This window comes from Miniopterus natalensis, chromosome 1 (assembly GCF_054644295.1).
Source record: "Miniopterus natalensis isolate mMinNat1 chromosome 1, mMinNat1.hap1, whole genome shotgun sequence".
Lineage (NCBI taxonomy): Eukaryota > Metazoa > Chordata > Mammalia > Chiroptera > Miniopteridae > Miniopterus > Miniopterus natalensis.
The window spans coordinates 180795946-180817904 of NC_142081.1; the positions used below are offsets into that span (position 1 = coordinate 180795946).

Here is a 21959-nt window from a genome sequence, read left to right on the forward strand (position 1 = left end):
CAGGAAGGCGCTGGCAGCGTGGAGGCTCCACAGCGCCCCCGTGTGGAGAGGGGCAGCATAGGGCTGGGAGCACCACAGGCACTTCCACAGGGTGGGAGGTGACTTTATAGTGAAAACATTCACTTCACTGACTTTCTTTTTAATCTTATCAATTATGAGAGCTTAAAAAAAAAAAAGTAAAAATGTCAGCTCTCTATCTTAATCAGTATGGCAGGAGGCACAATGAACCCTGTGTCACAGGTAAGAAATGGAGGCAGGTTGTCCCAGCGCCGGGCTCCTGAGGTGAAAAGCTGGGACTTGAAACACAGTCACTCTGCTCTTGACTTGAGAAGAGGAGCCTAAGTGAGCGCCTCTCATTTAGGGATCTAGAGGCCCTGTCAGGTAGACGTTCCAATACTCACTCTTTTATGTGTTTTTTTAAAAATAGAACTGTCTCATTATTTTAATGGTTTAAACTTAAATTTTTTTTTAATTCCCACCCGAGGATACTTTTTCCATTGCTTTTCAGAGGTGGGGGGGGAGAGGAGGGAGAAACAGTGATGTGAGGGACACATCAATTGGCTGCCTCCCGCACACGCCCTCACAGGCCGGGGATCGAGCCTGCACCCGCAGCAGAGGGACAAGCCCTTGGCCGGAACCGCACCTCAGACCCTTCCATCTGAGGGCTGAGGCTCTAACCACTAAGCCAACCGGCTAGGGCTCTGGTGCTCTTTTGAGAACAATTTCCACTGAGGGAGGCGGACAATACCAAGTGCTACACTCGCAGTTCCCTGAAACCAGTGCTCTGACCTCGGGGGCAACAACGCATTATGCCATTTCATTCGCTCCAAACTTTTGCCCCGCTGTGTCAGCAAGCCCAGAATTCACCAAAGATCCCTATCAATTGCAAATATCAGAAATAAGAATGCAACTCGAAGTTAAATATCCATCTCTTACAATATTCCCAAAGTACACTGATGAAAAAGAAAAGCTTCCATAAAGGAGTGTGTGGACACAAATTGTGGTGCGCTTCCCCCTTCCCTTCCCTAGCATTTCTACCCACTGCGGTGACACGAGGACGCACGCTCTCATCAGCCCACAGGCCATCCCACTCGCCCGTTTTATCTCGGGCCCTCCAGAGAAGCAAACATCTGCCAGAACTGACCAACCTTCTGACCCAGGTCCTCAGACACCAAGTGGGAGATGCCGGTGCCCAGAACTCGTCACACTTCCACACACGCGGGCAAAGAGCAGTGCTGGGGTGGGGCCTGCAGAAGTCACCAGCCACTCCCGAAGCCAGGGCTGCTTACCAGGAGAAGCCCCCACACTGCCCAGTTTACGAGCCCAGTATTTTCCACAGGCACCACCCCAGCAGACTTGGCTTAGAAGCTTAAAAAGGAGGGAACTGGGTCACACAACCTAGGTCACTGTTTTCTCCAACATCAAAATGAAACCTTTAAAACTAAACTTTCTAAATTGGCACAAATTGAAATGACTCAATTTACTGAAAAATATTTTAAATCTCACTGAACTTATAAACCCCGTCTTTCTAGTTCCCTTACGCGGCTCCTGCTGGGGAACCACAGCTCTGGTGTACAGGAAGCCGAACACCGGTGCCCCAGGCTCAGTAACGGTGACCAAAACAATGTTAGAACTTTACGTCTGACATGTCTTTAGGTTTTCAAAGTGCTTTCACCTGTATAACTTAATGTAATTCCATGAGACAGGAAGAGCCAACATTACTGTAACTGTTTTACAACTAAAAGAACTAAGTGTAAGTGAAGTTATATGATTTATATCATAAAACTAGCTGGGCCCAAACCAGACTCCTGTTTAATTTGGCAGAGAATTCATTTTTTTAAAATTAAATATTAATGAGAACTCGGGGAGGAAGGGAAAGAATGGGAGAGAGGGAGGAAACAAGAAAGAAGGGTGGAGGGTGAGGAAAGCGACGGTGCAGGGGTAGGGGGAAGGGGTCTTCCAATAGTGCCACTTCCCCAAAGCAGGAGCAAGGAACCAAAGTCTGAAAACTCAGATTAGTCCCTGCTGCTTCCTAAGAGATATGCAGAAGTGTGTCAAGGGACAAGAGTAAATTCACACTACAAACAGTCTGAGGAACTCAAGTAATCTTTGGAGGTCTGCTTTTTCAAGGGAAAAAAATGTTTTCTGATTAAAGAAAATTAAAGACAGGAAACACTGTTGAAAGTTTATGATATTGCTGTGCAGAAAAAAATACTGATTTTAGCCAAAAGAACTGCATTTACATTCATATTTTACAATACAACTCAACATAAGAAGGCCTAAAGACAGACCTCAGCACCGTGACACCAGACAGCAACTGAGAGCACACAATGCACCACGAATGTGACCAGAGCATTGGGATCGGGTGTCTCTAAAACCAAACCACACGAAGGTAGTGTGTAAACCTACATGTAGATCGAAGAGAGGGAATACAGACAAGCTTGGGGACACCGTGAGAAGGGAGGGGAAAAGTGGGGGTGTCAGGCTGAGCCTCTCAACACTTCCACGGGCAGGGTGGTGAGCGATCACAGAAGCTTGGCAGAGGCGCCGTTTTCAACGCAAGGTGTTGCTAGCTGCTGAGTCCTGTTACGGGTTTCTGTGGAACTTGGGGACCCTCTGAAAATAGTGATAGGCATTGTCATTTGAGCTTCTTACCCAGGGAGCTTTAAAATCGGGGATGATTTTGACTGGGAATCCCACTGCACCTCTTCTTCCACCGTAGTACTTTTGTTACAGGTAGAACTCACGCCAGAATCTAGCAGTTTTATTCTTGGGGTGACCTTACCTTCGTATCTGCTGGGAGAATCGCACGCTTTCTGTGGGGTTGCCACGCGGAGAAATATCTGCTGCCTCCACGAGTGTTTCCGGGTCTTCACAGAGGTCCCACTGGTGTCGCCGAGATGGTGAGCTTTGGAGTCAAAGTCTCTAAAATTACAAGATAATTTATGACTGGTGAGGAGGTAGAAACATGTATTTTAGCTTGATTTTTTGTTTTTTTTAAACACAGCACTATATTATAAGTTATCTTTGTATGAGAAACTGCCTAAAGGGGGTGCTGTCAGCAGGGCCACTATCTTCCCTGGTCTGTCTGTGGGAGTATTTTCTCAGCATAGGCCTACATCTCCACAGATGACCACAAAAAATAAAAAAGTTAAGTTACATAGAATGGTCAAGGCAGCAATTACACGATCACTTGCTGATGACTATTGCTTTAACATTTGTATTTTTAAAACTATAAAACAAAGTATATATATCAATATATATAAATAAAATCTAACCATTAATGTTCTTCCTATTTACAGGACAACTTGGGGAAGCCCTTATAATTTATACCTGAGTGTACACATACAGCGGTGGGCAAAAGGAGGCTTACAGTCATGCGCATGGAAAATAATACAATAACCTCTGTGTTTCATGTACTCACAACTGTAAACCCACTTTTGCCAACCCTGTACACATACCCACAACCAAGCAATCACCTACACCTACAGATCAGACACCCAGCCACAGGCTTACTATCCACAGCACTGCTGTCCCTGAGAAAACTGGTTAAGACCTTCTTTAATCTTCTGAAAACAACAACATATCAATAAACTAATCCTCATCAAAATTAGAACAGGTTGACAGCACATTTTTTAAAATGGTATCAGTAAAATACAAGTATAAGGAAGAAGACACAATAGATTTAGCTAAAATTATTTTTTAAATGGCAAAAGAACAGCTGGCAATCCCTGTATATCTTAACAGCTCAACACTTCTACCCAGGCTTGAGATAGCTAAAGTAAACCCTACCTTTTTGTGTTCATAAAGTCAGAGGTGTTATTTTCATCTACAGGAGCCAGAAATTTTAGAAAATTTGGCACAGAGGAAGAAGAGTGGAGTTTTTTCCGCAGGGCATTACGGTAGGAGATGCTGAGAGTTTGGTTGAAAAGAGAGTTTAGGATAAAGAAATACAAACATACAGAGTATAAAACACCAGCTTCAAAATAAAAGAAACATTTCAGTTCTAATGCTAAGAAAAGTAAACCAGGTAAGAAATTAAAAATAGTTTACAAGTGATATTTAACTTTCATTTTTCAGTTAATAAAATTCCACTTTAAAGGAATGAAACCAATGAGTTAATTTAAAAACAGCAGTCCATTTAGTTATGCAAGATGAATATTCTAGAGAGCTGCCATGCAACATTGTGCTTAGAGTTAACAATACTGTGCGGCACACACTTTAAGTATTTGTTAAGAGCGTAGATCTCTTGATAAGCACTCTTACCAGAATAAAAGAAAATCAAAACAACCACCAAAAAAATCAGTCCATCTTCCAAAGTGACTCTTTCTTTCAAATTGGAATAAGGCCGTTTCTGATGTGGTACAAACTGCAGTGTATATGGTCAAACACAGTGTTGTTAGCCTGTGTGCGTGTGTGTGTGTGTGTGTGTGTACACTGGGGAAGCAGAATGTGAAAATAAGTATAGAAAAATGGCTCGCCATCAAGGCCTTTTGAGAAAATTAATTTGGAAAAAAATTTAATTTTGAGAAAATTAATCAGTAGCAAAATTAAGTCAGTTCGAATGACAGACTGAAAATAATGAAAATAATAAAGCCCAAAACCGACACACACACGCACACGCACACGCACGCGTGGCCCAGGCTCCCTCCATGCGGCACACCCTCTCTGTGCGCACCTCCCAGGAAGACGAACGACACTGAACTTGCCATGCGAGTGCGCTCACCTCTTCGGCACAGCATTCCCACTCTGTTCTCCACTGGAATTATGTTTTAGGTACTTAAAAAAATTTGGTGAGGAGGCGGAGGGGTTAAGACGAGGTGAAGGAGCAGGAACTGAAGGACCTGAGCAACTTTTAGATTCGCCAACAGGTGGATGATTCCCACTAAACAGCAATTAGAGAGAAAGCACTGGGGTTGAGAGGCGGACAGGGGAGCCACAGAGGGCACGAGAGAGCGGGCAAGAGGCGGGGTCTCACTATGTACAGGAAGTCACTTCGCTTCTGCATCCCGACTCTCAGGGGCAAAGGTAGTTTTTAGTAAAAAAAACCCCAAAAAACAGAGTATTGTGAAGGTCATTCTTGGTCATTTCCCACATATCTCCATGCCCCATAGTACTGTTTCCTCTATTCCCTTTTTAGGAACTGACAGGAAAATTTTTTAAAAAATTAAAACAAAAGCAAAGGAAAGCAAAACAAAATCCAGAGTTTTAAAAATACATCTCTCTTGAAAATGAACAATAACGTGCCTTGAATGTCAATGCCTCATTTCCTGTATGTAAATGAGAAGAGTTCCTATGGGGTGCAGAAAGCAAGTAGGTAGGAGAGAGGGGGGAGAGGAGAGGAGGGAAGAGGGGGAGAGGGGGACGTTTCCCTATCCCCCGTCCCTCTCAGCACCCATGTCCAGCGTGATCCATTGGGAAGCTGCATTCTTAGGGGGGAAGGGACATGTGCTGTCAGGGATACTAATTCCCACCACCTCTGCCTTATGTGAAACATCAGGCTTAGCAAGGGAACTAGGAATCTCTAGACAGGAATGTTTGCGTTATCACTGAAAATGCCAGAATATAGGTACCTCGTGTGATACAGGCTTTAAGAAACATGACAAGAACCTCGTAAGGCCCAAGTTACGCTTGCCTCTAAAATGTCATATTAAATATTGGCTTCTGAAGTATGTCCTGCTTGGGGATCATGGTTATCAAGCTGAATTCCAAAGAACCACAGTAGCTATTTTCAATGGCTGATGAAGACAAAGCTGAGAGGCTCGGCTCTATTGTTTGAGGACCCTTAACGCTGTCCTCAACATTTCCACCCCCCCCACGTGGACTGTCCATTATCCGTGCATGACCTGCACTGACACACATCCTGTGGCCCTGTTGTTGCCAGAGGGAGGCAGACTGCAGGCAGGTGTGGCCCTACTTCATATTTATGAGGTGAGGGGCTGCAAAAAATTTTTTAAAGTTATTTTAAAAGATAACTCTATCCACTTATGGTCTCTGACACTTAGGGTCAAAAGCATTGCCAAAGGACCCCAGAAGGAACAGGGAAAACTTCTGTCACTATATTACTTACCCATCTCTGTAACCAGAAAATTCCAATTAGAGCCCAATTATTAAAATCAGTAAGTCTTGTTAGAAGACTCTAGAATTCTCACACCCATGGAGATTTTAGAAAAACATCTGTTCCAATTTGGTCAAAGAGAGATTTAAGCACCTTTGCCCAGGTCACAGCCAGCACAGGACAGAGCTAGGAGCAGGGTCCACAGCCCCGCAGCCAGCACAGGGAGCCACCTCGCCTCCACGCTCCCCTCGGTGGCAACCGCTGGCTCAGTCCCCAGAGGAAATGCTCCAGGTTTTCGGGGAGTACCCTCCCCTGCGGCCCCTCCCTGCTCCTCGAAGCCAGGCGCTAGCTCCAAAGTCAATACTGCCTCCAGGCTGGGTGAGCAGCGGTCACTGTACATCATCAGGGCCATTTCTGCCCGTGTCGCCTGCTTCCTCGCAAGGCTTGTACGGGTCATTTGAACACGTAACAAGTATCTATTACATCTATGTTTCCCAAGGGGGAGGGGAGGAGCCTGGCACTACAAGTTTTATCTTTTTAAGCCAGGAGTAAAACCCTAACTCAGGTTTCTCGTTGGCCCAATAAACATACCTGGGACGCACAGGCCTGGCTAGTAACAGGTATGGCCCCACCATTTTATACAACAAAGTTACATGTGAAACAAATCTTACTTTCGCTCATGAGGCGTCTCTGTGCTCACTGAGTGGTACCTCATAAGTTTCCTCTGCGAGCCCGCCGGGGAGCCCTGGGCGGGCTCCGGAGGCTCCTGGCACTCCACGGGGAGGTGGCTCAGGGTGTTGGCGCGCCGTCGGAAGCCCTGCTGGGCGCAGGGCGGGGCGGGCTCCTCCTCCGCGCAGCCCGCCGGGTGGCCGGGCGGCAGGTCGTCTGAGGAGCCCAGGAGCCTGGCTCTGCTCTCCGACGCGGGCAGGGCCTCCTTCTCGCACACGGACAGCCCCTGCGGCAGACAGACAGCAGGTCAGGCCTATCCCAGGAAGTCCGTGGGGTGGACGCATCTCTAGCCCCAGCAGCAGGGAAACCTTTCCATCGATAAATAAGCACGTCCGATTATAATGCCATCTGGAGGCCACCAAAATACATAAGGAAATGAAGGCCCTCTGGTGCCTGCTTGTCAGAGACGAAGTGCTCGTCTGTGAGACAAATGGGAAACTGCCCAGTTGAAGCGTGAAGGGCGTAAACCGTAGCATACAACTGTTCCAAGCGAAGCCCTAAGCTTCCTCTCCAGAAATCGCAACTCAACTGCTGCTCTAAGGAGCCTAGTGAGGGCTGTATAACTGGTCGGCACTGTTTACACAAATCGAGTTCTTTCTCTCTGCTAAGTGTGTCCACGGATGTTACACCCACATTTTAAGGCTCTGAATTTGATCTATTGTGAAAACTGAACTTGGTAATCTTGAGGGTTAAAAACTATATCCTTGATTTTTCTTAAGAGTATGGAAAATCTCTCGCCAGGCACTTACTGCCACAATTTAGGGCCAATCGTTTATCGTCTTTCTGCACCTCAGAATTAAGAAGTTTCCTATGACTGAAAGTACTTTATTCACTGTAAAATGTTATACAACTATAAGTTATTGTTTTGTTAGGTACTCAGTGAACTTACTGAGTGGGTGGGTACTCAAACATTTGTTGAGAATCACGACAATATTTTAATACTGTAGACTTTCATTCTTTTTCAAAGGTATGAACTACCACCACTCAAACCGATGCTTAGCACTGAACGCCCAGGACTTGGTTGGTGGCCAATATATTTTTCTCAATTAAAAAAATATAAAATAAGAGGAAGTATACTAGCTTGTCCCTACTGAAATTGCTAGAAGGGATAAACAAATCAGCATGAAAAGAGTAAAAAGGAATGGATGCATCTAATGGTGGACTGCAGAATCTAAATCCTCTCTGTTCATTTGTTAAAACAGTTGAATGCCTTTTAGATGACTGGTACTAAGGATTTTAATTTTGAGAAATTAAATTTATGTTTATTGAGGGGAAAGATTATACACACTTAATTTTGTAGGAATTAGATAGGGAAAGCTTAATTCCCAACATACTGTGAGATGATATTTTATTTATTTATTTATTTTAATATATCTTTATTGATTTCAGAAAGAGGAAGGGAAAGGGAGAGAGAGAGAGAAACATCAATGATGAGAGTCGTCAATGATCAGCTGCCTCCTTCATGCCCCTGACTGGAGATGGAGCCCACAACCTGGGCATGTGCCCTGACCGGGAATCGAACCACGATCTCCTGGATCCTAGGTTGGTCAATGATCAGCTGCCTCCTTCACGCCCGACTGGAGATGGGGCCCGCAGCCTGGGCATGTGCCCTGACTGGGAATCGAACCACGATCTCCTGGATCCTAGGTTGATAATCAACCACTGAGCCACGCCCGGCTGGGCAAGATGAAATTTTGAACATAACTAAAATGTTTTATTCTTCAGGACTATAGTTCCAAAGATCCTTTTCATGCAAGGATTTAAAAACTTGTCTAAGACAATGCATCACAGCAAACAATCTCCACCATGCAGACCTGTTCACCTCAGTTCTCACTGACACCTCTCCAAATTCTGCGGAAGGGCTAACCAACCCTTAGCTTAATCTTACACCTGAACAAGACACTTGGATGTTCAGCTCTTTGCTACTCCTGGATGACCAGTTTATGGGAAGAGACCCAACTGCATTAAATGCGTACCCTTACAGCAGTTTCTCAACCTCGGGGGGGGGGGGGTGGAAACGAAGGTGTAAAGACGTGCACGTAAAGACACTCACACACATACAACACACACAGGGGGCTGGTGAAAGCTGCAGTTCTCTTAGCATCACCCTAGAAACGCGAGCTCTGTGTACGTTCCTAGGTGCATGTTTTGGGGAAGAACGAACAAGCCAGGCTTACTGGGAAAGCCACCTGAGTGACATGAGTTCTTCACAGCATCTTTATTCCCAGTGATCTACCTGAAACACCTGCATCCTGGTCCATTTCCAGAGGTTCGCTCCCTACACTTTCTTTAAAAGCACCACTGCCCCCTCCCCAAGCCTTCCCGGGTTCCCCTGACCAACTACAGCTCTGCTTCCCCTCGCTCCTGTGACTGCTAAGTCACCGCTGCTTCTATGCAAACCCTCCGGGCTCCTACCAGACTCTACTTGGTGTTGGTGTCACCTGTGGATCTGTTACCTCTCCCCTACCAGACAAGTTCCTACAGCGCAGGGGCTCTGTGTAGTCATCTATATACAGCAGAGTATAATGTTTCCAAACTTGAAATGAATCACAAGGTGGAATCAGTACGTGGTGAACCGAGGGCAGATGATGCAACATTCTGTGAGATTTAACTCAGAAAATCTATTCAGAAGACTGTTGTGCAGGGCCTCACTCCCCAAAGTGGGTTCCCAGACCGCAGCGTTGACATCGCCTGGGAGCTTGTCACAAGTTCAGTGTGTCTGGCCTCATGCAAGGCCTGCAGAATCAGAGCCTGCATTTTAACCAGAACCCACTGAAGACGTGCCTCAGAGTCTGAGACGCACTCGTCTAAGGTGTGTTCCTCAAACTGCAGATGGAAACATGTTAGTAGGCAGCGATGCCAATTTAGAGCTCTGCCATGAACACCTTTTAAATAGAACAGAGAATACCAGTAAACATTGTTTTGTGACATTTTAATTTTGTGAGTATGTATGTGTTTATGAATCATTTCATAATGTTAAATGTTTCTTACTGCTGCTTATGACCTAAAAACTTTAAAAGCCATGAGCCCAGTAGAGATCTCAGAAGAACCTGGAGTTGCTGTGGGAAGGAGCTGGGCGCCACAAAAATTCCTCTCTTAAGTCTGAAGCCCTCTGGTAGAAGGAAAGCTGACCTCCTCTGCACAAAACCCGAAATCCACATCTCGGTGGTTAAAAAATTGAACTAGCCAAGTTTAAATGTGCTTAAATGACTAGAAAGCAAGAAACTAAAACGAAGACACAGGTTTGTCACTAAAGAGAACCACTGGCTTTGTCACTGTCACAAACCTGTGCTTGGGGGCAGATGTGAGGGCTAGAGCTTAGCTGCTTATTTAAATAAAACAGCAATGTTTAATCATAATCACAGAGTCAGCTGAAGAATAAAATAAGTTCCAGGAATTTAAGTTGAATATTTCTTAGAATTCACAAACCCACTTCTAAGGTTTGCCCAATTTCAATTATTTTTAATATTGGAAAAGCTACTTGGGAAAGCAATCCATTGGTGGCTTTGTGATAAGGCAGATCTCAGTGGTCTGAAAGTATGATCTCGTTTCTTTGTTTACAGAATAGCCATCTGCTTGGCTATGTAAAACTTTTATGTTAAGTATAATTGCATGACCAGCCCTCCATGGCACCACCAAGTCTGGAAGCACCAAGCTTTTCATGAGTGGAGCTAGGAGGCCTCTTTGTCCCTTCTGATAGGCCCTGTACATAGATGAGCGAGACCTCCTCGCTGGCTTCCTCAGGGTGTCACATAAAGAAAAACGTGCTTACTTTGTTGGTGTTACTTAATGTGCTAGACACGGAGCTGTCCAGATCCAGGCTGGCAGAATGTTCCGGAAGGCCTCTGGCTTTATTACCCTACGGAAAGAAAAGGCAGTCGAGTTATGGCCCCTGAGGCTTCTGCAAAGGCATCGGCCACCAGGATCTTGGTTTATTTAAATAAACTCAGGAAAAGTGCATCTCCCGAGAAATTCTGAGAAATTCTACATGTACATGGAGACAATCAACATTTCTGTCTTTTTGTTTTTTTTAATAACACGCCAACCTAAATGCTCTAGAACGCCTTGTGGATCAGTCAGCTGGCTAGTTTAACAGGCAGGCAGAAGAGACAACTCATTTATGAACTGTCACTGTAACCTGCCAGCTGTATGACACTCACACAACACTCCGTCCATGTGGGACTCAGAGACAGCCGCCCCACCCCCAGCTTTGTAAATGAACTGTTCTTAATTATTTCTAAGGATGCTGCAAAATTCTCAAAAACATCCTCAAACAAATTAAATTTAACTTTTAAAAAATACAGCATGTTTTTTAAATGGAGTGTGTCAGGAAATCAAAAAAGAACTATAAGAAGATGTCGCAGGTTATCAAACTTTGATTTCTGAAAAGTGCCATCAAGGGTATTTACACTCATGGGGGGGGGGGTGATTTCTTAAAGAACTCCCAGAGCAGTGCCTATATGTTCTTTCTGTTCCTACAGAGCTGCAGTCTACAAACTTTCCGGTAAAGGGCCAGAAAACAAATCTCTTATATTTTGTGGGCATGTGGTATCCATGGCAACTACTCCACTGTGCACAAAAGCAGCCTTAGACAACCAGTGAATGAATGGATATGGCTGAGCTTCAGTAAACCTTCATTTACAAAAACAGGAGGTGGGTGGTATTTGGCCTGAGGGCTGTAGTTTGCTAACCCTGCTGCTATAGAGAGTTCCAGGCACAAGACAGGAGCAGCTGACAGTAACTGGGTTTTCACATTGTACCTAGTGACTAGGGAGAAGGGAACCCACGCTGGGTGTATCTAATCTGCGCACTTTATAGGAACTAGCCAATGAATAACATTTTGGGGGGAGACAAAAAATTCCATGAAGAAGACATTAAAAAAGATTTCACCTTCTATGCTTTACGATGAGCACTGATAGATAAAAGCAATGAATCAAATCTTATACTCTTTTAAAAGGTGATTTAACTTAAATTAGGAGAAATTATGCTACTTACCCGGGACAAAATATTTTCTAAAGATTCCGTTAAAGATCTCTTCGCTTTGTTTTTCAGCATATCGAGCTTAAATCGCGTGGCACTAGAAGGTAATTCACTTCCAATATTCTCTGCTGCAATCTGTGTTGTCTAAAAAGTGAAACAATGGAAAGTTGAGTCACAACTTCCTTTCTTTTTTCCTTTTTAAAGGAAGCATATTTTTTACCCCAGGCCATAATTATATCTGTGATCTCATCTCACCTGCTCCTCAGTGACAGGGCTGCAAGTCCAGGAAATAGTTTTGCCTCAAAGAGTTGCTTTGCCTACTCCCAATGAAACAAAGAAATGTGCTTGGAAGCCACTCAGCAAAGCTCTTTAGAGCTTGTGCTCTACAGTCCGATCAGAGATCCATCATTCACTAACCGGCCTTGTGCAAGTTACTTACTTTCTCTGGGCTGCAATTTCCTCTTGGGTAAATTAAGCCCAACCTCAAGATCTAATCAAAGGCTGTGTTGTGAGACTAAAACAGGTAAAGCCAGTAAAGCACTGAGCACAGCTTCTGGTATAAAGGTAGCTATGATTTGCTTTCCCAAGTAAAGTAACAACTTGCCTTTGGGGACATTTCAGAGGGTAAGATAAAATAAATTTAGCAACTGAAGAACCCCTTCTCTCTGCCTATGCTGATCTCTTCACTGCTTTCTTTAGAGCTCTGTCTTCTCTCCCACCTGTTGTTTCCATCATTCCTTTCATTCTCCTCTGCCACCAAGCTTCTCTCCCTTAACTGGCAATAATATGAAACTGACAACACTAAATGAAGTTTAATGTTACTTATTAACAGAGAGGTATATTAAAAACAAAAAACCTACAAAGCCTGTAGATAAATTGCTTCCTACTTCTGTGTATTCTTACCTGATGGTTTCACATAACCCTGGTGCTCGTCTGGCCAAGTTAACGTTTTGTGGGTGTTGAGAATAGTGAGGAGCCTGGGATCTGGAGCTCAATGCCCCGGAGAGATGCTTCTTTGCTCTCCCCAGCTGGGTGGCCTTGGGCAGGTTATTATTACCTGCTGCCCCTCTCAGTTCCTCTACCTGCAGACTGAGAATGCCCAACGAACCCTCCTCACAGAGCAGTTACGAGATGTAAATAAATCAATACGCATTAAAGCACTTGAAACAAACCTGACTCTTGATAAATGTCATTATTAGCTATTCTCTCGATTCGCTTTCTACTTTTAATAGTAAAAAAGGACACACCTACTTGAACAACTCTCCTTCCTCCTTTCTTCAGAAATAACCCCTCTTCTGAATTTGGTGTTTATCATACCAACTCACATTTTTGTACTTTTATTTTTTTATATATCTATATCTATATCTATCCATTAACATGTATGTTGGTTTACATGTAGTTGAAACTTTAAATGAATGTATCATCCTGTACGTACCCTTCAGTAATTAGGGTTTTTCTTTCAATGTTGTTTTTGAGATTTGTCCATGTTGACAAAGGTTCTCTGATTCACTTACTTCAATCACAAAGTAATATTTTCACTGTATAATCATAAAAGTTATTCATATTCCTATTGTCAAATACTGACTCCCTTTTTCACTTTTACAAAGGAGACTGCAGTAACCTCTCTTTTACATAGCTCCTTATCACATGTGTAAAAGTTTTATTAAGTAATTAATTGGGAATGTCCTTGCTGGGTGACTGGGTCTATGCATCTTCAATTATACTAGACATTGTCAATTTTCTCTCTCCTAAATGGTACCAAATTCATATTCCAAGCATCAGCATTTAAGAGTTCACCTTTATGTGGTATTGTCAGATTTTTACATTTCTGCGAGTCTCATGGGTATAGATGATCTCTTAATTTGTCTTCCCCTGATTTCTATCGTGATTAAGTATTCTTTATTTTATTCAGTTATTTGCTGGTCAAAGACCTTACATCTTCTTTGACATAATGAAATCCTAATTCACCAATGAATGTTATGCATTTTTCAAGGCATAAAAGAGAAGCAGTTCTGGTAAGAGCTCCATTTGTCTTCAGTCATCCAGAATTTTACTTCCATGAGGATTAGCACATGCATTAAAAAAACAACTTAGCTCAGAACTTCAAGGGGAACTACCACTTATCTTTATGTTTTCACTGAGTACACTGAGGATGCTCTGGACAGCTCATGCTTGCTGAGGAACGAATACGTGAGCGATGATCCGCAGGCAGGCCCATGGGAAGCACACACCTGAAGTTACAGACACACTCAACAAATTCCAAGTGCCTGCCGAGCATCGCGCACCATCGGCAGGTGCCTTACTAGTCGCAACTGGTCCTGTGCAATCACTTACCAAGAACAGGAACCTGTTCTGACTCGCAGCAGCCTCCGGAGCAAAGGGTATTATGCACAAGGAGCCCTCACGCGACCCAACACCCGTTCACTCACTAAGTTAGGAAGCTGTGGATTTGCTTTCAAACTCGTAACAAAAGTTTTCATAAAATAGGAGCATTTAGGGCGGATTGTTCTGATATATGAAGAAAATATTGGCTAAAAGCCTAGTAGTATGTAACAGGTCCTACATGGACAGAAGAAAACTGATACTTGCGTTTTTCTCTTTTTAAACCCAGCTGTAAGAATCCCCATGCACTCAGTGCTTCCTCTACTCTCCTCTCCCATTTCATGAGATATTTTTGTATGTCTATCATCGCAATTCAAATATGATTTGAAAATAATTCACATTTAGAAAATAATACATGTTTAGAAAGTGATTCACAATTAAAAAATAACCTACTCCTAGTTTACTTTAAATTAAGCATCCAGAAGTTTCTCCTTTGATGATGCTGGGGACACCCGAACACATCTGGGGATCAGGGCCTCTTCTTTGCAGGCACAGATGCGAGCCTCCCAGGTGACAGAATGTTTGGAAACCTCGAGAGAAAGTACTGGCCAGAAGCCAGCTCCGTGTGGTGAGGTTTGGTCTCTTTTACATTTAATCATCTGATGTTTCCAGAGAGAAAAAACCATTAAATATATTTCTCCGCTGGACTATTCTATGCCCAAATCATAAGGATGCTACCTACTTCATAAAAATGAGTTGCGACTTTCGTCAAATCTTTCCATCTACCTTAAGGGCTTAATTCCCCTCTACCAGTTACAAATCATTTTAAAATTATCATTTCCTGTTGGGGACAAGTTAGGGGGGAAAATCAGAACAAGGAAAAACTATTAGTGGCACAAAAGGGGGGGAAAGCAATGGAAATAGGAAAAAATAGGTTGAAAAGGGAACTAGAGAATCAGCCGAAAAGTTAGACAGGGTGGCCCACCCCAAGGTGGACGGGAGGGGCACAGCACTCCCACGCTGTCTAACGGGTACAGGCTGGAGAGGAGGAATGTCAACCACAAAGGCCAAAGGCCAAAGACACAGGCGGTGTACTGGCGTTAGTGTCACTGCCGAGGGAGCCTGCAGTCGGCCAGCGGTATTAGTTACACTGCCAGACACTGTGCGTGCGCTCTGAGCTCAGGAACAGCACGCGATCGCCAAAGCTGACTGCAAGCTAGAAACTCGATGGGGAGAGTTGCTGTGTGTGCATCCTGGTAAAACCGCACGATGGTGAGGCCACCAGAGAAGAAGAGGCTGCTTACGGGGACAGGGCACATGACTGGACATTACAGTGCCTTTAGAACAAGCATTCCGTGTTTTCTAAAGAGGCGATATACTTTTAGGAAATTGAGTTTTTAAACATCCTTCACTGATTTTTCTCTAGCTTGACTGGCCTACAAGTAATTGAAACAAATATAAAATACATGTTTTGAAGCTGTACTGATTATGATTTGACTTACGTAGAGTCCAAAAAACACAGAAAAATGGTCTGTGGCACCGTGTGTACTGACTCCCGGAATGGAAGCTTCTCAAAGACAGAGACTTGCAGGCAGCCCCAGCTCCTGACACAGCACCCCTCAAACAGAAAAGCTACCCAAAGCCTGCAGACAGCAGTGGACACAGGCAGACTGTGCCTCCCTCATGTGAAATGGGATTAACAGAAGTTCCGTATCTGAACACACACACGCAGGCTCCCTAACGTTCTGACACTCAGTGGGGCTGGCTTCCATTCACACAGCCTTCCCGTCACAGAGAGCCGCCGGGCACTTTACGCAGTTCTGAAGGTGGACATGATGTCATCCCCACCTCACCAGGGAGAAAGGCGAGGCGACGGAGGCCCGCTCCAGTATCCACCCTGGAGCCTCACTCTCGGCTCTGCACCAGGCCTCCAGCCAGAGCAGCTGCGCCACCCTCGCTGCGACGCAGGAAGGCCTCGCCTTCCCCGGCACAGTCTGAATGTCCTCAAATCTTCCCTACACGTGTAACAAATGAAAATAAAATACAGGGAGACAAGACACGTTTCGGAGCTCCATAAAACCCTCAAGGCTGTTTTACACAGTGTCCTGGTAAAATTATGACGAGAAAAAAAACTCCTACCTGCTTTATCTCCCCAAGATGGACGTGAACTTTTTGCTTCTCTTCATACAAACATCTCAGGAAAGAAATAACCAATTCATTCTCTCGCTGCTCATTTCTTGGTCTCAATTTCTTTAAAAAAAAAAAAAGGAAAGAAGAATAAGAATGCATTACATTTATTTTTCATTGTCAACAAGACTGCTAAACCATCCCTTTGGAAAGGCTGCCAGCAGCTCTCCATCCATTAACTACTGTTTTTCCCCGATCGTGTCACTAGGGGGCACCAACGATCCCCAAAGTGGAGATAATTTTTAAAAAGAGACAGTGGGGCCAGCCAGTGGGGCAGATTTAGCTTTTCACCTCAGATGTCCTTATACCTAAAATAAATATTTCACATCAGATAGAGGCACAGTCAAAATATTTAGTACATAAACAGTCTTGGAAACAGAAGAACAAAATCTGTGTAAACACAGAGGTCAAGAGCCATGGTGGCTACACGTTTATAAACTCCTGTGGTTAGTGAAGTGGAAAAGGAAAGAGCGACTGGACCCAGGGTCATGGTTCCACATGGCCCATGTGCTCGTCACGGAGCACGCGCTTTCTGGAAGCCCCACAAGGCAGGCACTCGCACACAAATTTTCATGGCACCGACTCAATGTTTTTTCTTTCTACTTAAAAAAATATTCTCCGTGTCTTTCATTTTTCAGGCAGGGTGGTGGCAAAGCACACGGGAGTGGAAACGAGGGCATGCAGGTTCTAGGTGCTGCCTACAACTGTGACCAAAGGCATCACTTAATCTTAGTGTCCTCGTTTGTTCAAACGAAGATGGTATACAAAACAAACTCCAAGGTCTCCTCCAGCTCCACAGTCTTCGGATTCAAAACAATCAGGGTCCATTTTTAGAAGACCATCTAACTTAATCGTTTGTTTTCTCTGAAGATGAAGAAAACAAAACTGAATTACTCGAGATACACACAATTTCTAGTGTATATACTTTGGAAACACATCTTTTTTCAGATGAACAATTATCCGTGGTCCTGCTGCTGGACTCTCTCCCTTCTCCAAACTTCTAGCCTGCCCTTTAAACAAAGTCGGGGTGTAATAGATGGATCAATACACATGCATCTGAGTCTGGGTCAACCACTCTTGGCAACCTCCTTCCCCAGCTAACTAAGGAACAGTGGTTTTATCCTTCATGCCACCAGCTTGACATGAAGCAAAGGCAGTGCTAACTTAGACCTTCTGACATTCCACCTCTTTAAGATCATTTTGAAAAATAAGCTGTTCCTGTTACTCAAGAAAAAGACAGTGAATAATTAGAAGGGGTTGTTTTCACTGAGGACTTTCTGTTCTTTCAACTTTCAGATTTAAAGGTTAACTATTTTAGAGGCTAGAACAGATGCTCTCAACCTGGATTCTAAGCCACGAACCTTGATGTTATAAAACTGTACATGTTTTATTCAACAAGTGGATTTTTCCAGAGAGAGATCCCATCAGATCTTCAATAACGGAAAGTGGTGGTCAAGTACCACAATCCCAGCTGAACACTGCTGACCCCAAGATGGTAATAGATATCTGTGAGTTTAAAAGCCTGGGAAGCTACAGAAACTCTCATTCGTTATCGGTGGGACTAGAAATGGTATGGCCACTGACAGAGACAGCTGGCGTTTTACAAAGCTAAACATCCTCTTACCATATGATCCAGCGATTGCAACGCTTAGTATTTTCCCAGATGAGTTGGAAATTTATGTCCACACAAAAACCTGCACATAAATGTTTACGGCGGCTTTATCTATAATTGCCAAATTATATTATTTATAATAAGCAACCCAGATGTCCTTCAGCAAGTGAATGAATAAACTGTGTTACATCCGGACAATGGAATATTATTCAGCACTAAAAAAAAAAAAAAGAGCTGTCAAGCCCTGGAAAGATGTAGAGGAACTTTAAATGCATATTGCTAAGTGAAAGGGGCCAATCTGAAGAGACTATATTCTGTATGATCCCAATTATAGGCAAAACCAGAGACAGGATCAGTGGTTGCCTGGAGTTTGGAGGAGAGGGGAGGGATGGAGGGACAGGCAGGACACAGAAGATTTTTAGGGCAGCAAAACAAATCTGGATACTTGTTTTTATACATTTGTCAAACCTATAGGATGTACACCACCAAGAGTGAACCCTAAGGTAAACTACGGACTTCAGTTAATAATAACACACCATTAATGGTAACAAATGTCCCCCAGTTAGGCAACATGTTATTAAGAAGGGAAACTGGCTGGGGTGGGAGGTGCAGAGGTGGAAGTTTATGTGGGAACACTCTGTGCTTTGAACCTGACTTACTGTAAAACTAAAACCACTCTAAAGAATAAAGTCTCTTTTATTTAAAAAAAAAAAAAAAAGTTCAGAAAAGAATTACAAGAAGCCCCTCAGCTGGTGTAGGCACCTGAGGGCTGACCCATTCTTTTTTCTTGTGTATCTTTTAATTCAATCTTTGGGCTACTCTCACAAGAAAATGTGCATTTTTCTGGGAGAAATTCTTTGTCTATTTCAAAATATCAAAAAAGGCTAAGAAAGCAGTAATAAAGAGCATTATTAATACATGTTCTTTTCCTCAAAATACACGTGAAAGAAACTATTCAAATGGGCAGAAAATGAGAGTACAGCTGGGCACAGTTGCTGCGCATTAAAAACTGAAGGAGGGGAACCGGAGACCACATCACGGGGCCGGTTAAACATCACAGAGGAAAGTCAGCAGAGCAGAGACGCGCATCTTCACGGGGGCGGACAAGGTCAAGGATAAACCCTGCCTTAAAAGAACATGGTTAGGGGCTGCCGTTCTATTGAGGTCACTGATGAGCAAGGTGTCATCTCCCCCTACCTCCCATGGGACTTCACCATCCTGCCTAGTGGCAAATCATTATTTCCTAGAGGGGACTTCATTTTATGGACACTCACTGGGCAGAGAGACAAGTGTGAGGGGGAGAATGGGGAATCAAGTTGGATAACCATACTTCGCAGTCAAAAATTAACTTGCTTGTTCAAAACTAAGCTACGGGCATCAGGAGCCGGGACGGCGGTGACCTGGGGCAGTGCCAGGCGCCTCTGAGGGGCGGGCAGTGCTCTAGCTCTCTGTCCCCGCGCTGGGGCACAGGTGCATCCGCCTCGTTAGAAACCACTGAACTACGCACCACTGACCAGTGTGCTTTCCCGGGACTATGTTATACTGCATTTTTATTCTTTTTCAAAAAGAACAATAACAAAACGATGGGTCTTAACCTTATCTGTATGAGGGGCCTAGAAACTGGCTGTAAAAGCATTACAAATAAATTCCCGCTGCTGACTGATGGATACAGAAAGCTGAGGAAGCTCACGGTCTTTGGAGGAAATGACTTAAAACTGCAGTGCTCACCTGGACACGACATTCTGACCTCTTTTAAAAAATTATAATCAAATCCTATGAGAAATCGTTTTAAAACCATGGCAAATCCAAAGGAGCTGATACATATTCTTTACAAAGTCAAAAACAGCTCCTCTAACCATTGATTTTTAACTGGTGAGAAGTCACTTCATCTAGTCCATCCCTGACACCGACTGAGCGTCAATCTGCCTGATTTGTCTGCTCAGTATCAGTGGAGTCATTCCTGAAATACACTCACTCGGACGGGAGAAGCAGCGTTGAGACATTTTCTTCACTAGCCCTACTTCAGCCTGAAGCAGTTTTTCACCCTGGACGTGGCCCCTCAGCCCACAGCCTGAGGCAACAGCAAGGCCCCAGGAGTCGTCGTCACGTTGGCTGTTAGATATGTTTGAAATGTGCACAACTCCCGGGCAGGGCCCAGGCCCAGGTTGTGGGCTCAATCCCCAGGCAGGGGTGCGCAGGAGGCAGCCGGTCAATGTTTCTTTCTCTCTCTCTCTCCCTTCCTCTCTCAAATTAATAAAATCATATTTTTTAAGAAAGAAAGGAAGAGGAGGGTTAATAGGCCCAGACATCCATCTGGCACAAAATTCTCCTCTCCAAGAGCTGAAAGTGTGCATGTCTGCAGCGGTGATAACCTTCAGCATCATCTACATGATAATTACTCATTTCTTTTTCTTCATGGTTCTGTTTGGGTTGCATTTTATTTTGCATTAAACATTTATTTACAAAAACATGATTGCGTATGCTTTAATAACTATTTAGGTGATCACGTACCATTAATTTCAATAATAATTACATTTGTCCTATGAAAATGTGCCATTGGAGAGTTCTTCAGAAACAAATTACCCTCCAGGAAGGACTGTATGGGGGAAAATACTAGCCATTCTACTTATGGGAGGGCTCATTGCAGAGCCACCTTTTCTTCATGATCTTTTTGAAATGTATGGTTTTCAAACACATTACCAGGCACTGCTACCTAAAAGGAAATCGTGACTTGGTTTATGAAATGTTTTACAAAAACCATAATGGTCATTGAGGAAGTAGTTCAACAAGACGATCAATAAGCCATTAGCAGAAGAGATCGTGTCAAATTCGTATCAATCAAGGAAAAGCTGAGCTTACAGTGATGGGCGACGAAGTCTGAGCTGGTTTTTCTAACCCAGTACTTCCCTTTGGTCTTTAAAGTGATCAAAAAACCACAGAGCCAGGACAACACACAGGGGCCCCAGGATGTTAACTGAATGCACTTTTTTAAAGTAAAACTGCGCCACTGCTTTTCTCTAAAGTGTCTTTGTCATATGTATTTGGTGTCTCAAAACTTGTACAGATCAAAGAGAATATTAAAATTACATCCATTAGACACTTCTCATTGCTGCAGAAAAATATTTTGTGTATTTCCCATCCTGTTTCATTGCACTGTTTTTAGGAAAGCTACGTGGTGCTATCTACATAAAAGAGAACATTCGCATTAGGGAGGAATATGCCTTGTCTACACTGGCTGGAAGGATGCTCCCCAAAGTGACTTGACAGCTCTCTGTAAGTGCATTAATAATCAGAAGCAAATTACCATCCATTTATCCACTTATGAACTCCACAGACCCATCACATTAAATCTGTCTAAGCATGCTGTGTACTTAGAACTCTAAATACCCTTTAATAAAAAATTAAAAAAAAAAAAAAGTGGTGTGTCTCAAGTCGATTCAGAAGAAAACAAGAAAATGTAAAGCCAATTTAAAATCATGAAAATTACATCCTAAGTTATTTATGAAATTTAAAAATATCCTCCTATGCTTTCCTTCTACTAACATATATTAATCCTTCTGCTGGAGGAGAACAGGGGATTAAGAGAACTTGAACGTGTGATTAAAAGAAAGATGATCCTTTAATTTTTCACAGTAACAGAAAACAGACCTTGGGTCTTAGCTGTTGAGTCTTTCCCAGAGTGAGGAGGGAGAGCTGCGAGCCTTCTTGTGTGGTTTAATGACCCCTCTATTTGCAGGACCCCTACCGCTCTCCTCTCCCCCCCCAAAAGAGATATTTATTCTTTGTTTTGATGTGCTTAACTCCCTAGAAAAGTGCCAGAAAGCCATAGAAAATGCCCCTGGGCCACAGCAGACATGAAATTTTTGATGAGTTCATTAAAGATTCATAATGAACAGACCACAGGCATGCCAGCGCACGCAGCGTGGTTTCCCTGAGATACGTGGCATCTAAATGCAAGGATGAGAGTCAGTTTCTAGGTTTAATGCAGAAAGCCCACAAGCTTGGGTTTTCATTTTGTATTTTGTTTAGGTTTCATAATATTATATAGTTCTAAGTAGACAACATCATCTA

The 21959-nt window shown here is 43.5% G+C and overlaps 1 protein-coding gene across 1 annotated transcript in view; it reads right to left on the reverse strand.

Annotated features, from left to right (window-relative positions):
• TBC1D1 (TBC1 domain family member 1) overlaps positions 1-21959 on the reverse strand; it is a 107496-nt gene that overhangs the window by 66786 nt on the left and 18751 nt on the right. The window contains exons 7-11 of the mRNA XM_087828340.1: positions 16229-16339; positions 11783-11911; positions 10560-10646; positions 6730-7013; positions 2786-2925 (exon numbers count right to left, since the gene is read on the reverse strand). Of these exons, the coding sequence (XP_087684466.1) occupies positions 2786-2925; positions 6730-7013; positions 10560-10646; positions 11783-11911; positions 16229-16339 (751 nt within the window). The remainder of the gene's footprint in view (positions 1-2785; positions 2926-6729; positions 7014-10559; positions 10647-11782; positions 11912-16228; positions 16340-21959) is intronic.